Here is a 15,888-nt window from a genome sequence, read left to right as displayed (position 1 = left end):
TCAATCCTGAACAGTTTCATCTGTGAGAGGCTGATAGCAAGATTGCTTCTGAAGTAACTAGAGTAAGGATGAGAGAGATCACCAGCAAGAGATACAGATGTGAAGCTAGGAAGTGCCAGGAACAAGAAATCATGGCAATTACAGAATCTTAGAAACATGAATAGTTTGGGCTGGAAGGGACCTTCAGGATTTCCTGGTTCCAGCCCTGCTGCCACCTCCCACTGGATCAAGTTGCTCAAACCCCATCCAACCTGGCCTTGAATTATTAAGAGTGGAATTGCTCAAATTATTACAAGGACAGTGAGGTTTTGGTTTTAAAAGATAAACTACTTTTTCCGAATATATCTCAAAAGCTTAAGCAATTTCTTTGAGAATGATTTTAATTTAAATGAGATTTTTCTTTTGGTGGAGCGTCAGAACACAGCAGAGCAACTCTGTAGAATTTGCATGCTGATACAATTAGGCAGTAATCTGAAAGAATGCTTACAGAGTAATTTCTGTAAAACTGTAGCACTGATATCTGTCGATCTCAATAACACATGTTATTGCTTTGATTATTGCTTTGTGGCTAGCAGAAATGCCAACAAATGTCATTGCTTAAAAATAAGGCCGTGTGAAGCTAACATTTTTTTAAGCTTTAGGCTCTGAAACTTTATTCAGTATGCCTGGCTTTCAAAGATCTGATGGATATTAGCTAATTACCAGAGTAACCCTGTGAAATTTCATTATAGCTTCTTTTTAACTTTCTGTTTCTAGAGCTTCTTGCAGTGAAGAGGAAAAGGGGCAGGCCAAAAGGGTCTACTAAGAAGTTCTGTGCAGACGAAGATGTGGCAGACAGTAACTCTACTCCAAATGAAGAAACTCAGCCGGGGACAGAAGAAGGACCAGAACCGACTGAAGTCTCGCCGGGCAGCTTGGAATGTAGGAAATGCAATCGGAAGTTCTCTAACACCCGACAGCTGAGGAAGCATATCTGCATTATTGTGCTAAATGAAGGAGAAGAAGACGGAGACGGAGGTAAGAAAATACCCAATAAAAAGGCACAAAGTGAACCAGCGTGTTTCTATCATGTAGCTTGACCAGTAACAACTTGTAAGCCCTAGTGTTAATTTTCAATGGAAAGGAATTGTCTGTTTCTTTTAACAGAAAAACCATGTTGAAGCACAACTGAGAATATAATTAGACAAGATTATTTTTTTTCGGAAAAGTCAAAATGTTTCTTGCACTACATTTATTGCATTATAGTTGTCTTAAACTCACTGAAATGCTTATTTCAGATAAGAAACTGCTCTGTTTCTCAGAGGATTACACTTTCAAATGAGAAGTGATAGGGACCACAAAGGTGAGGATCATCCATCGGTGAAAAAGGAGGACTCCTTAGAAATGTTTCTGTCATGCACCCTGGGAAACCTGAATTCTGTTCTTTTCTTTTGTTGGATCCAAAAAGTGCCTTCCAGGGTGGCTTGATTTAATGTATGAAAAATAACGCAAAACTCACATTTCTATTTTACCAAAGTTAATATGGATTATTGTCTTTGAATTACAAGAATTCTCTGTTATCTTTAAGATGGGTTTAAATATACTCAACCTCTCAAAAGTTTTAAAAAGAAAATGGTGAAAATTCATTTAATTTTTCTCCTAAGTGAATGTCACATGAATACAAAATAATACAGTAGCCCAAGTTATCTAAACTTATATGAGCTTTGTGTTTATGTTAAAATGAGCTTGTTTTTTCTTTAGCTATAGTTGCATTGCATGCTATCTTGTTGGTTCTACTTACAGACAAAATTTGCCTTTGATTTTTCCCCAGTTTTCTATTACTCCTTTGTGTCGACTCCATCATTATGGTGCACAATTAGTCCAAGCCCATTTTGCTTCCAGTGTGTTGTAGAATTTAACTTCTGCAGTTAACAATATAACAGGCTTAGAATATGTTGACAGAGCACAGAAACTCTTGCTTTCATAAATTACCTGATTTTTTTTTTTCTTTTACTGTCCAATTATTGGTTGGAATCCAATTATTGGTTGGATTTTTCAGGTACAGGTAGAGACGTTTGCTCCAGCAGTCTCATCTCGGGCATCCCAAGAGTCAGTGCCCTTTGCTGTTTATCTGTGCTAGGTACAATCTTATCATTTGCATTATTTTTTCAGTGTTGCCTTTTCTAAGTGTCCTTCTAAAATAAAATCAAATCAGACTGTAAGCTCAAATTAGCTATTCTTTACCTGTTATGTCATTAGAGCTGCTAAATCTTACCTGGATCCATTATGCCAGAGAACCCACTGCCAGATTTTTCAAAGCAAATTGCTCAGTCCTTTTCCTTTAAAAAAGAAAACAGCCTCAATTTTATGGGAATGGAACATTTTTATTTACTTTCTGGCAAAAGCAAAACTATCAAGAAAAATGTCATTCTGGCAGAGCGAATAACGAGGGCTTTCGGTTGTTGGCGATTAGTGCAGCTAGAATGTGACCAGCCCAAAGCTTCATACTTTGGTGGCTAACTGTAATACTACTGGGGGCTCGTTTTTATCCTGAAGGGATGATTGTTCTTGGATTACACCTGGAAAATTTTGTCTTCAGCCATCTACTGATAACCGACCCATCGGAGGGAAACTTCTCATCTCTGGTTTTGCCACATGAACTGCTTGGCAAAACTTTGCAATTTCTGTATGTGTAGATAAAAGTAGCATGCATGTTGTTGTTATCCTTTAAGGAAATGCGATCACGTTGAGTAGCTCAAAACTTTTAATGCACGTACAAGCCCAATATGGTCTACACCGAGGATTGTTGGTTATAGCTTTGTTGCTTTACCAGCTCAGAAAATACATTCTTCAAACCTGGGGCTTTTGGAGTTGTGTTATTGTCAGACTCGATTTTCATTACAAAGAAAGTTTTGAGGACGATGGGCAAAACTTCTAAAAGTGAACAAAAAAGGCTAAAATTAAACAGGCAAACAAATAATGTAATTGTAAATGCCTTTTTATTATCTGTTCATGTTATTTCATGGGGACCTGTTCATACTTAAAATTACTTGCAACAATTTGCCAAGATCCTAAGTTGTTGACAGAGCCTGTGAGCTAGAGGTTTCACCCATATCAGTCACGATGAAAGCTGCTAAGCTCATTAATTTATTTAAGTGGGTTACAAAGCTGTCTGGTTTTCTACGTGTCAGTATGTTCGGAGTTAATGAGTTTGGGAGATTACTGCACTGTCTGAAATGGTGCCGCTTCGGATTGTTTCTCAAACCTGATCCTGCTTTTCCTTGGCTGCCATCTTGCTGTATAATTCTGATAAGCGGTTATTAATAATTAACCTCTTGCATAAGGTTCATAATTTAGAAATCTTCATGTCTGCAGTCAGATTATTCTTATTTGGTGTGAGTCTTAAGCAGCAGGCTAACTAGATGATATGAAAATTGCTTATACATCTAGGCAGTCGTATCATTCTTCTCAGCAGCTCTGCTGTATCTCTTTGGAGACAGAGGACCACAAATACAAGTGATGTTCAAAAAGCAAGAGCGTCCTTGATTTAGGCAGTGGCGTAAACATATTTATTTTGCTTGTGTTTTTTTTTGGGTGTATAATGTTCGAAACATATTTCAGTTACTTGAATAGATGTGATCGACACCAACATTTTCTGGACTAAAGTGTCTATGAGACAAAAACTTATTGAAATCACACGTTTTGGTGTGTATGAGAAAAGCGGGACTGAAACTTCTGATTTGATGATGAAACTTCTGATTTGATGACATTTCTCTCTTGCTGGAGTTCTAAGAGCTGGGTGCAGAATTTTGCTGAGGCTCTTCGAAGCTTTCAGAATTAAAATATCCTCTCTCATTTCTGACAGAACAGTTGACCAATAGATGGCTAAAATCATAAGGATCTCTGACAGCAAGTTCTTCTGTAACTTTTGGCCTCTTGCCTAATACGTATGGGTTGTTCTTCCCCTTTCATATCCAATGTTTAAGCTTTTGCCATTCCAACTTGAAATTAGTTTTATCTGTTTCTTGGATTCTTGGAAGAAACTGATATTCTTGGATATCAGTTTCTGCTTCTTGGATTTTTATTCTATTTTCATCTGCTTTCTCATGTTTTTAGTTTCTTGCAGAGTTTATCACTATGGATATCTAATCAAGTACTGGGATTGGCTGGGATGGAATTTGTTTTCTTCATATGGTGCAGCATTTTAGATTTGTGACCAAAATAATGCTGATAATACACTAATGTTTTAGCTATTGCCAAAATAGGCTAAATATTGAGATGGTACATATTGATATTCTCTGTGATATTCTTCACTGAGAGAAACCTAATAAGCATAGTAACCTGAAGGTGAAGTTACGAGATCAGGCAAGGTTTCCAAATAATAAAATTTGCTGCTTTTTAGAGATCCCTAAGGGAGATGTTGAAACTTATCATAATAGATGTCTAAAATTGCAATGGATAAACAACTATAAAACTGTATGGAAACATCAGCACGTATTGGGCTGAGAAATAACTGGTGAATGTAATTGGCCTCTGCTGCTGTTTTGTGTCTGGGATCAGCGAGCCACATTGTGGATCCACACTGTGAGATCAGTTTCTCACTGAGGTGGTCTCCCCTCTTTTTCAGAAGTCACCAAGCCTCACTGGTTACTGAAATCCTCCGTGCAGCTCATTTACTGCCTTGATGAGTACTAGTTGCCTTCACCTTGTGGTCCCCTTCAGTGAAACAGCAAGAAAAAGAGTGTGTTCATTTCTCTGCACAGGATTAAAAATGTCCATTTTTTTTTTTTAAAAATGCCCCATATACGCACTCAGTAAACGTACATGTATACACACGCACGTTTCCTAGAGGACTTCTCTGCCTAAGAAAGTTGCTATGATTTAAGCAGAGCTATTTGAACGTTTATTTTTGTTTCTATTGATTAAGCCAAATTGAGGGTTTGGTTAATGGGCTGGCAGGAGGGACTGCCATCCATTCTTTTTGTCCTAAAACAAAACTGGATGAGTTGAGAATCTGCCTGAACAGTCAAAAAATGGAGCTGCCAGAGCTTGTACCTCCAGGATGGGATAGGTTTGAGCGTTTTGGCTGTTGCTGGATTGGATCAGTTCCCCAGCAGCTGCCTCTACACTCTCGCTTAGAGAGAGAGGCAACAGGTAATTAATTTAACCTGCCTCCCTTTCCCACACTGCAGCACACACAAATCTCTGGCAGGTACCAGAGTGGACATCTGATGGCTGGGGAATGGGATTTGGGTGGTGAACAGATCTCAGCGGTGGTCAGCCTATAGATTCTCTTCTCTGGAATAAACCACCTTGAGCTAATTAAAAGGATTTTTAATCTTGATTAAACAAGTGCCTTGATTAAACAAGTTTTGTGTCAAAGCAGAGAGGCTTACATCAGTTCAAGTTCATTATTTAAAGCGGTTTGGGTCAAAGAGCACAACTTTTAATGTTAAATAATTAGCATATTCAAGCAGTCTAAGAATTCCTCTGATTATTACCACCTCTCCATTGTGCATCTTAACAGACATCGTAAGTTTTTCTGACCTACCTGTTAAAACTAGCTTCAGGTGGTTCTCCTGCTGCTCAGATCTTATTGGAGACAGTCCAGATATTCTTTTAGAAACTTTGAAGAGATTCATAGTGAATTAAGAGCCTGTGTCAATTCTTAAGAAGTGGCACTTTTAGCCTTAGTTTAAAATATTTTTGCCATCAACTGGATTCTCATTTACATGAATTCTCTCTGTGAGTAGTGTGTCAACTTGTGCAGGAGAAACATTGCATGTGCTCATTTTGAATGACCAGTTCACTCCTTTTTTTTTTTTTTTTCACAAGCTACGCTCTTGCTGCTATGAAATACCAGTACACTTTAGGGGGAAGAATAATAATTTGAATGAAGAGCAGTTTAAAAACATACCAATTAGGAATGTGTAGCTGTGCCTGCACAGTGTCGTACATCCAATTATGAAGGCAGAGAGCAGTACTTGCAGTTAAGGACTCGGACTGAAGGAGGGGACAGATGAACAGCCAAAGTCGACAGGACTCTGAAGGTTCTGGTTTGTTCAGAGTCGACAGGAGTTTTCCTCATCAACGCAGACACAACCGTTCCTTAAACATGTCACAAGGCGCAGGCACCGTGTTACGTTTCTTGCACAAACACAGCCGACATTCAAAATGCCTGTCGCTAGCTAGGGAAGGTCAGGTTATTAGTCTGTTGAAGTGCCAGCTGACAAGGTGCTAAGCTGACTGCTTACCAAGAGAGGCACAGTGGGGCAGTTTGTCTAAATAAATCTGTTTATGAGCAAGCAAAGACTCTTACCACTTGGAGGAAGTTTGCATAGCTATTCTGAGTTGCGTACACTTCATCTGTTCTAAATCTTCCTAAAGTCATTCCCAGATGTTCCTTTATAATACACTAAGAATAGTAACAGGTCAATTGCACTAGTTGTGAAAGATAAAACACCGGTATTTGACTCCCAACCAGTGGAAACAGTCAAGTAATTTTTTTTCCAGGAAGACATCTACATTACTGAGGTGGAAAAGCATCCTGTATTGTGGCAAGGCACTGTGAGCCCAGGGGTCAAAGCTTTTTGATACTAAACATGCAAAATATCAAATCATTTTTTTTTTCTAAAACTGTCACTAACCTGCTGTCCACTGAATATAAGGAATGTAATTAACCTAATCAATTTCTGTATTGGTTGTTTACCAGGACATAAAATAGCCCCAGCGAAACAGTTCAATAGGCAGCCTTCATGTGTATTCTGGTTCTCTATGAGAAGACATTTTTCTGCTGGTGGCCCCGTCCTGCTCGGAGATTTGTGAAGATCTGTTGTTGTTAGAAAACTAATGGAGGCTGTTTCACAAAGGAAATGTGGAAAAATGTTGTTTAGCCCCACCCTGCTTTCATCCCACAAAAAAACCACTGCACAAGTAGTTTCTTGCTTATTTCTTTATATTCAAATATAAAGGGGTTATTTCTTTACATTCAAACATCCCTTTCAAGTTTTACTGTCAAATAGTGCTGTCAGAATGACTTGGTTTCAAGATCAGTCAGTAACTATGTTAAGGATCTAAATGGATACATAATAAGACCCTTTACACCATAGCAGGAATATCTTCTAAAACCACAGAAATCTATAGAGAAAAAGGTAGTTGAGGAGAGGAACATATTAAGCATTTTTTCTAATGAAATCTAAGCTAACTCCTACACACCTTGTTTTCTTCTGTGTGTTTTTTGCTTGTTTGTTTTTAAATCTGCTTAGAGGACTTGTAGTTTACACTGTTTACGTGGTCCTAACTATGCTACTTCGGTTTGTGCTTAGCTTTTTTTTTTTTTTTAACTGTCTTCTTCCCCTAATCCCTTGTTCCAAGACCATGGGAGACCAGCATCTCAGCTGCGTGTTAACAGAATACAGAATTAAAACACAGCCATTTCCCTGCATCACATCTTGCTGCCGCTTTTGCTATTTGCATGTCATAAACAACTCAACACACTGCAGCTTCTGCTGCTACGGCTTTATATTTATATACTGTTTCCCTATCTCAGCAGAGCAGCTACAGCACGTTATGAATATACATTGAATGACTTACTCTGGAGATTGTGTCAGCTGCTTCAGATTCAGAAAAAAACCTTCTGAAATTCACTGGGTTCATTTATAATTTTCTTTCTTCAATCAGTTTTTGCTTTCCTTACTCATTACCTCTGGAATATTTGCATAATGCCTTAATTTGCCATGAGAGTTTTCTCTAGCCTGCATTTCCTACCACTTCATCTAATAGAAAGTAAGTTCTGGGTATAAACTTCCAACCCTTTTTTTTTTTTTTTTTTTTTTTTTAATTCTTTCTACTGCTAATTCCTTATTTATAAGCAGTTTAAAAATTTCAGTAAGGAATGCCTCGTTTGCTGTACAGAAAAAGAACTTCAAGGAAGAACTGAGTTAATTTCTAATGATTTGTTATTTCAGATGAGTATTTTGAGTACAACTGTTGCGTTGCTTTCTGGTTAACAGGTCCAAAAGTTACCCAATTTGAGAAGATGAAGACATTCTGAATAGCAAAGGATAGGGGATAGTTTAGAAGCGCAGGCCTTTAAACGTCAGAGTTTTATGGGTCAGGAGTTAGACAGAACCAAAGAAACTGTTTTTAACCTTAGTTTTTCTCAGATCTGTACTGAAACAGAAAAGTACATTTCTGGTTATTGATTTAGTGTAACTGTAGGGAAAAAGCCTAATCCTAAGAGATTGTTGAAACGCTTTCCATTAAGTAAGATGCATAATGAATCAGGTACCAGGAGAAATAATCCTACAGTCACTGTTACAGTGACATACAGAAAGAATCACAGAATCACAGAATTTCTAGGTTGGAAGAGACCTCAAGATCATCGAGTCCAACCTCTAACCTAACACTAACAGTCCCCACTAAACCATATCCCTAAGCTCTACGAAGAAGAAAAACAATTTGTTCTTTCATGATAAAATCATAAGACATTATACCAAGTTTGTAGAATTTTCACAAAAATCCACAATAATTTAAAGATCATTTAGGAACGCAAGTGTTTCTGGGAGTCCAGTTTTTGTTTTTCTCTTTGTTCTCTATTTGTGGAAGCATCACACTGGGTTCATTAAGGAGGGGAAAAGAGGTTTCCCTTTAGGGACTCACGCAGCACATCTTGTTTTGATTACATACAGGTCTTTCTACAGCAGCATGAATTTTCTCCTAATTCTTTTTGTAGCAGTAGTGACTGTGTACCTGCATTGCTTTCGTACGTAGTTATATATGTATTTTTTTGGTGTTTGCTCTTTAGGTAATGATTCTGACGTTGACCTTGACAGGAAGGAAGATGAGCGAGAAAAAACTCCAAAGAGGCCCAGAGTGCAGAAGACAGAGAGAACTCCATCAACTAAGGAGACTGAGCAGGTTCCAGGAGCTAAAAATCCTATTATAAGCGTGGTTTTGACAGCCCATGAAGCTATTCCAGGTAATCAGAATCACCAATTAGTTAATTTATTTATTTATTTAATGCTGATACTATATAAAAGAGACATCAGTCTAAGACTGAACTGCTTGGACTGTATATTATCTGAAAAAATCACGTATTTAGTATTATTTGGTCATCTTGATTCAGAATCTCCGCATCTGGCAGCTACATCATTTTAGAACTACCATTACATTTCTTCATAGGTGTGAGAAACGCTGGGAAAGAAAGGACTTTGTGGACCTGGGTTCATTTATCTGCATTAATATCAGTTGTGGTTAGGCTGTGAATGGTTTTAAAGAAGAAACTGAAAATATCAGTGAGCAAAGAAAAGGAAAATATTTCCTCTAATATGTTTGTTTATTTCAGCTCTTGATTTATGTATCTTTTTATGAGAAATATAAAATTGATTATGAAAACACAAATAGCTTAGAATATACATAACTTAATATTTATGCTTAGAAATAGATTGACAAAATATGTACATATATTTGAAAATCAAAGTTCCTGTGTAGTGGTTAAAGGATTCTTCATAACTTCCTCTAGTGCCTTTTAATCAAAGGATTTTGGAACGATTTTAAAGGTTGGATTTTAAACCTAGACTTGTTTTGTCTGCTGATATAAACCAGGTACTCACCTGACTGACAAAATGCCTTTTTAATAGTTTTGTGCATTATTTTCACCTTTGTAGCCTTTGGCATTCTTTGTTGCTAACAGTTGTGGATAGTTGTTTTGCCTACAGATCTCAGAGCATTTGGAATGCATTTATTTCTTTTAATGTTGTGGGTTGGAACATACCTGGATTTTCTGTGTTCTCTGTCTTTTCATAATGATATCTGTGATATGTTTGGGCTTTGTTTTTTAAGATTAATTTCTCATTGCAATGGTAGAGGATGCTGGATGAGCTACAGATGTCCTGTGTGCTTAGAAGGGAAGTAAGAAACACTTTCAAATTCTTTTTTTTTGAGAAACATTATACAGGATTTGGACTTACACTGACCTGTTTTAAAAAAAAATGGTTTCCCGATATTGTAAATATGGGGGAAGCTAGAGGAGAACCTGTGGGCACTGGAACCACGGAAACCTGGCTTTGCAGTGGTTTGAGTTCTGTGCTGCTTCATTTTGCTAACCACAGGCGCGTTCTCCTTGTGTGATGTAACTCTGGGCATCGCTAGGAACAGCTCCTTTGGTCAGAGGGGAACACGTGATGGCTGGTTAAGGGGCTCACTTGGTGTTGGTTAATGGATTTGCACACGCGTCATCCCTTCCTCAGGGCTTTTGGGAAGAGCTGTAATTTGGTTCTTCTCTATCCAGGTCCTACATTTTATGAACACAGTAAGAATTTTTATCTTTGAGATCTCTACCTTTCTGTCAAGGACTAGAACAAAGTTTCAAGAGGAGAAGGAAAGACATGGCAGACAGTGCCCAAACAGGCAAATCATGGTAAATACAGACAGCGAAGAAAATACAGTAAGCATGTGCAGAGAGAAAGGAAATGAAAATTTAGGGATGATTGTTACCTTAATTGCTACCTCATAAATTTTTTCTCTGGACAACAAAAAGTTTCTCTTTTCCTTACACATAGGCTTTTTGAATGACTCAAAATATTAAAAACAACTTCAGCTTTGGAGCTATTTGTACATAGTACATGTTGTATTCTCAAAGGCTGTAATGAATTGAAGGGAAATTGACAGCCAGGTGTGAATTTGCAGCTCTTTTTGAAAGTCCTTTAATTTAGTTGATTGACAATCAGTAATCTGACTTCCTTGGAAGTTCCCAGGTAGAATGTATACAATAAGAAAGCCATTGCTGTTACAGCAGTTACGAATTATCATCCAAGTTTTCAGCACTTGTACATTCTGGAAGATATTAGCTAAGTGGTTAATTCTTTGAAGACTCAGGAAAATGCTTCATTTAGTGTAATTATTTTTACTTTGTTTTTAATTGATTACTCTTCTGTCATTAATTTTGTCATTAATTTCCATTAATCACCATTGTGTGATAGTCTAACTATTGTGTTGTCGTAACTCCTGGGCTGTTCCCCCTCCTCACTAGTGCTCTTATGTCTGAAATTTGACTTCCAGAAGACATTTCATAGCTTTCCATTCCATTTCTTTCCCCTGGAGATTTATCACCTGCTGAAGAATCGAGTTATTTCTTTACACTGCTTTTAATGATTGTAAATAGACGAAACACTTCCCACCTCTCCCCTGCTTTCTGTGTGTTAATCATCTGTAAAAGTAGGTTGAAAAGAAAAGTTAACTTTCTGCAAGCAGTAGCATTCTGTGGCCACCTGTTCTCTAGCATTAAAGGTGCACAGAAATCCCCTTTTCATGCACAATACACTACGATCTTGTTGAAGATCTGTAAACATCATATCAAATAGAAAAATAAAGAAGCCTTTAAGAATTAGTTGGATTTTATCCACAGCACAGAGGAAATCCTACTCAGACTGCATGTCTCCCTTCTTAACTAAAAGATGCTTGTTGGAGTGTTACATTAACTGTTTGCTTTAATTTCACTTTACATTATGTAGGTCTGGGACACTGCTCCACATCATGTGTTCAATAGGTTATGACTAAATTGATCTCTTCAAAATCCCTTTGAACAAACAAATCGGCTTCTAACAACTCAGAAAATACACTCAGACAAGATTGATTTTTTATTTTCCCCGTGCTCCTTTTTTGTAGTGTTTTCTTGGGAGGCACGTGAAAGGTAACAGGTTTACAGCTTTTGGGATTGGAAAGCTTGCATTAGCCCACCAAGTACAGTCTGAGTAGACGTAGTAGGTATTTCTTCCTGTGCAGGCTCTGAATTACCTTCAGCCATCGCTGAAGGGACCATAAATCCTTGAAGAGAGGGAAAGTTGCGCTTATGAACGTGTAGGTTGTGGATCAGGTTAAATGGAGCACAGGTGGGTTTTGTTTTCAAGTACTGCAAGAAAGAATGAGGGTAAATAAGTATAATTATATGCACGTCTAGAAATGCTTTGTTTTGAATGACAGATACTCATGTTCATAGCCTGTTTTTAAGAACCAGTGAGTAAACTCCGTGCCAAATACTCAATCTTCTGTATTTAATTTACCATATATAAATTCTGTAGGCATCTGAAACCAATTTTATTATTCATGCTCAATTAGTGTGATTCAGAAGAGATTCTACTTTTAATGTTTACTTTCTTGTTTATTCAAGTCCTGTAATATTTAAAAAATTCAGCTTGTTACTGGGAGAGATGCCTTATGTTCCTGTAAAGATGGAAAATGGCAACGTTTTTTGGTGAGGCTCTCTTTGCCAAATCCATGAAACTTTCGCTCATTAGCAACTCGATTTCTAAAGGCGTTGACGTTTTTCTCCTGCAAATTCTTAACACAAGGCTCTGCAGGTTCTTCTCTCCCCAGCTTCAGCTGATGAACAACTATCCCTAAAAGGCCAACTGCATTCTCATTGTGCTGTAATCTTACAGATGCTTGGATCCTTCTCCCGTGAAGGTGTTGTGAAGTGGGAAGAAGCGGAAGAATGTATTTTTGCTTAATATTTTGGGACCAAGTGACAATGTAAACTCTTCCTGTTAAACTAGTAACAGTGCTTTTTGCTGAAAATGGCCTTTCTTTTGTAGCTCACAGAACTATGGCTTTAGGCTTATGACATGTCTACATGGTTTAAATATCCTACTGTTGCCAAAGGAGCTTTCCTGCTCGTCTCTCTTATTTCCCAGTTCACTTTTTCTTTCCGGTACCAGCACTTGTGCTTGTGTCAGCCTGCAGCAAGCTGATTCAAAAGCTGCTAAAATAAATCTACAAACACGAACATATTCATTTTCCTCTATCAGAGATTTTTTGTTTTTCTACCAGTTCTGCTTACTGAGCCATTGCACGCTGGGGCCACGGAAGTGTCAAAAGTATGAAGAAGGAAAGCGGTGACAAAATGAATCTTCCAGGGGTAAGACTAGGCTTGGGACTAAGCCTTTTTAAAGTAGCCGAGTCAGGCCCTTAAGTTATTAAGCCCAGTATGTGTAGACTGCTGTCACCAAGGCAGCGCTATCTTCCTCTCCCTCCCCAGCCCCTAGCCACAGATTCCTGTCCTTTGGCCCATTATACATGTTTACACATTTGTGAGGTAAACCAAGTCAGTAACCTAATCATTTCCAGGAGGGGAGAGCTGGTTTACACTTCAGCCAGATCCCTCCTCTGCTTTTCTGAATCTTCATGAACCCCCGTCCTGGCGCTTTTAACGTGTCAAGAACATGGAGCTGAGTGAAGGGCTAGAGAAAAGAAATGAGCCTTATGTTGATTTAAAGCAAATGTGAAATTAAGCAAGGTTAGGAAAATTTACACTTTCACCTCAATGAAAGTCACCTACAGGTGTCTTGGATGGAAGGATTTAGCTAAGCCTGCTAGTGGCCAGCTGCGTTGAAAGGTATAATCTTCATCCCAGCAGATGTAGCTCTGTGTTTCTATTTCTTTTTCAGAGTTAAAATGTGTTTAACCTTTTTATTATTAGAATGATTAAAGATGATTTTGCCTTTTTTATGCTTTATTTTGGAGGTGGAAGGTAGGTTTTCATGGGGAACAGTGGAACTTAGGGTTAATTTCTGTTGGTTTCATTTTCAGATTGTTTTACCAGGGGCCATGCACATTTGGAACACGTTCCTTAGGAGGGTATTACAGAAACTGAAAGAAATTCAAAAAGAGATTGTAAGAAACAGATACTCACTTCATCCCCTTCAGTTATTTCCTGTACATGGGTACCTACACGGTGAAGTCTTTTTAAACTTAAAATTAAAAAAAAAATAAAAAAGTCATAGCTTAAAGGCTGGTCTAGTCAGATGAGGCAGCTTGCAGTATTCCCATAGGAAAGAAGTGAGAACCTTACTGTGCATGGCCTCCAAGAGCTGGGAACTGCTTCTGGATCATCATATTTAATACATATCTATTAATTTGTCTAAATCCCTATGTGAATATATTTGTATTTTCAGGCTCTGTAAGATCCTGCAGTAGTTGTTCCATAATTTAATTACATACTGGGTGAAACTGTACATACTATTGTTCCACCTTAAGCCTGCTGACTGCTTATATCTTTGAAGTGCTTCTTGTGCATGGTTTTTGAGACAGAGGATTATTCACACTTTTGTCATGGTATTCCTAGTTTTAGAGGTCTTTCTGATATTCCTCTTCCAGTTATCTCACTTCCAAGCTGAAGGTCTCTGAGCTATTTATCCCTTTTCCAAGGGAAATTCTTCTGATTTTGTTTTTGTTCCTGGTTTATAGTTTTTCTATAGCTGTTTTCTTTTTTTCTGACAGTACATGAAATTGCAGGAGGTTCACAGAACTTAGTTGTATAGTAGCAGGAATTTAATGTCATCTGTTTTACTTCTGCTCCTTTCTAATAATTCCTTCCGCTAGATTACCTTGTAGACCGCTGATGAGCCTTGTTAAAGGAGAGCTCTGTAGCAAGGCCAAGCTGCCTTTTTCTAAGGGACAGTGTCAGAGATTAGAGGTCATCATCACTGAGTTTGAGCCAGAGGTAAGGCACGCTGGGTAACACTTGTCTGTAGAAGTAGCTGTCAGAATGTCATGAGAAACTCAAACCTTACTACCCTTAAAACAAGTTAGATGATATTGTCTGAAAAGAAAGCAAAAGGAAACTAAAGTTAATTATAAGTTCAAAATAAAATAGATATGAAGGAGATGACGCTACAGGAAGGAGTTTTGGAAAGGTATGTTCAGTGCACTTGACTTTTTTGTGTATCTGTATGCTCTTAATAATGTAAAATAAGTGTTCAGGGAGCAGTTATGAAAATGTTTGCCTTTGTTAGCATGTAATATTTTCAATGGGTAGTGGATTCACTACCACTTACGTTGGGTAGAGCCTTGAAATCAAGTTTCACTTGCTGGGTGTCTTAGTCATTAGATTATGAGCAGAGGATCATAGAATCATCTCGACATCATCTATGTTTGTGGACTCTGTTAACCACGTAGGGAATTTAGTGCTAGGATGACCTGGACTGTTCTGTCCACTCCAGGTATGCGAAATGCTGGCGAGGCAGTACTTATCCAGCTCGCCTAATTTAAGTGATTAACATTTTACACTGGTAGCACAAAAGTCAACAGTTCAACAGCTCGTTCAGGAAACCATCGAACATCCTGAAAGGCAGAAGGGCACAGAGGAGGTTCAGTGAAGAGCGTTTAATGAGGATCCTTGTCTCATGTGCAGGAAAGGGGAGGCTGGAAAGAGATAGCCAAGCTTATAGAGCATTCAAGATCTATTTTCTTTCAACTGAATTGTTCTAAATGAAGAAGACTTTGGTTCTATTTTTGAAATAATAAAGTAGGGTGATATTGCTGTGGTGTCTAATATCAGCGTTACCTTTCTTCCACCAAACCCACTGATGGAAGCACATCCCCTGTGCTGTTGAGCCAAGCTCCCATCTCCCAGGGCCATGATGGTGTGAGCCGTGAGGAGCAGCCCGGGCGTCTGGGAGAGAGGAGAGGTGGGGACAGGAAGAACAGTAACAAAAAATGCCTTGGTGACATTCCATTTGAAAACCTGGAAGTCGGATTCTGTTCAACTGGCAGAATCTCTGCTACAGAAAATAAAACATCATTAAAAAATCAGTAGTCAAAAAGGCCATTTTTAGATGCAGTCAGTTCGGTGAGCAACAGAGCTAAACACAGTCTCTTCATCTGCAGGGTTTGCTGGTGCCCCATCTGATATCAAAGCTTATGTACTCTCCAAGTGCCTCTTCTCAAAATACCTTCAGCTCCCACTTTAAATCACTATGAGGGACCCATGGGATCTCCAGCTTTCTCCTTTGTCTCTGTTACAACACTCGTGTAATGCCCATGAGTCTTTCATGCATGCTGTTGGGCAGCCCCCACCTGCCCCACCTGTTCCTGGTTTTCCTGCATACCACAGGCGTGGTTCCCCCCCCC

At 38.4% G+C, this 15,888-nt stretch overlaps 1 protein-coding gene across 1 annotated transcript in view; it reads left to right on the top strand.

The window, feature by feature from the left end:
* ZFAT (zinc finger and AT-hook domain containing) overlaps positions 1-15,888 on the top strand; it is a 90,437-nt gene that overhangs the window by 17,529 nt on the left and 57,020 nt on the right. The window contains exons 3-4 of the mRNA XM_035318561.1: positions 757-1,017; positions 8,786-8,959. Of these exons, the coding sequence (XP_035174452.1) occupies positions 757-1,017; positions 8,786-8,959 (435 nt within the window). The remainder of the gene's footprint in view (positions 1-756; positions 1,018-8,785; positions 8,960-15,888) is intronic.

Source organism: Oxyura jamaicensis, chromosome 2 (genome assembly GCF_011077185.1).
Source record: "Oxyura jamaicensis isolate SHBP4307 breed ruddy duck chromosome 2, BPBGC_Ojam_1.0, whole genome shotgun sequence".
Lineage (NCBI taxonomy): Eukaryota > Metazoa > Chordata > Aves > Anseriformes > Anatidae > Oxyura > Oxyura jamaicensis.
Note: the sequence above shows the minus strand (reverse complement) of the source record. Positions and strands in the feature narration are given on the sequence as shown.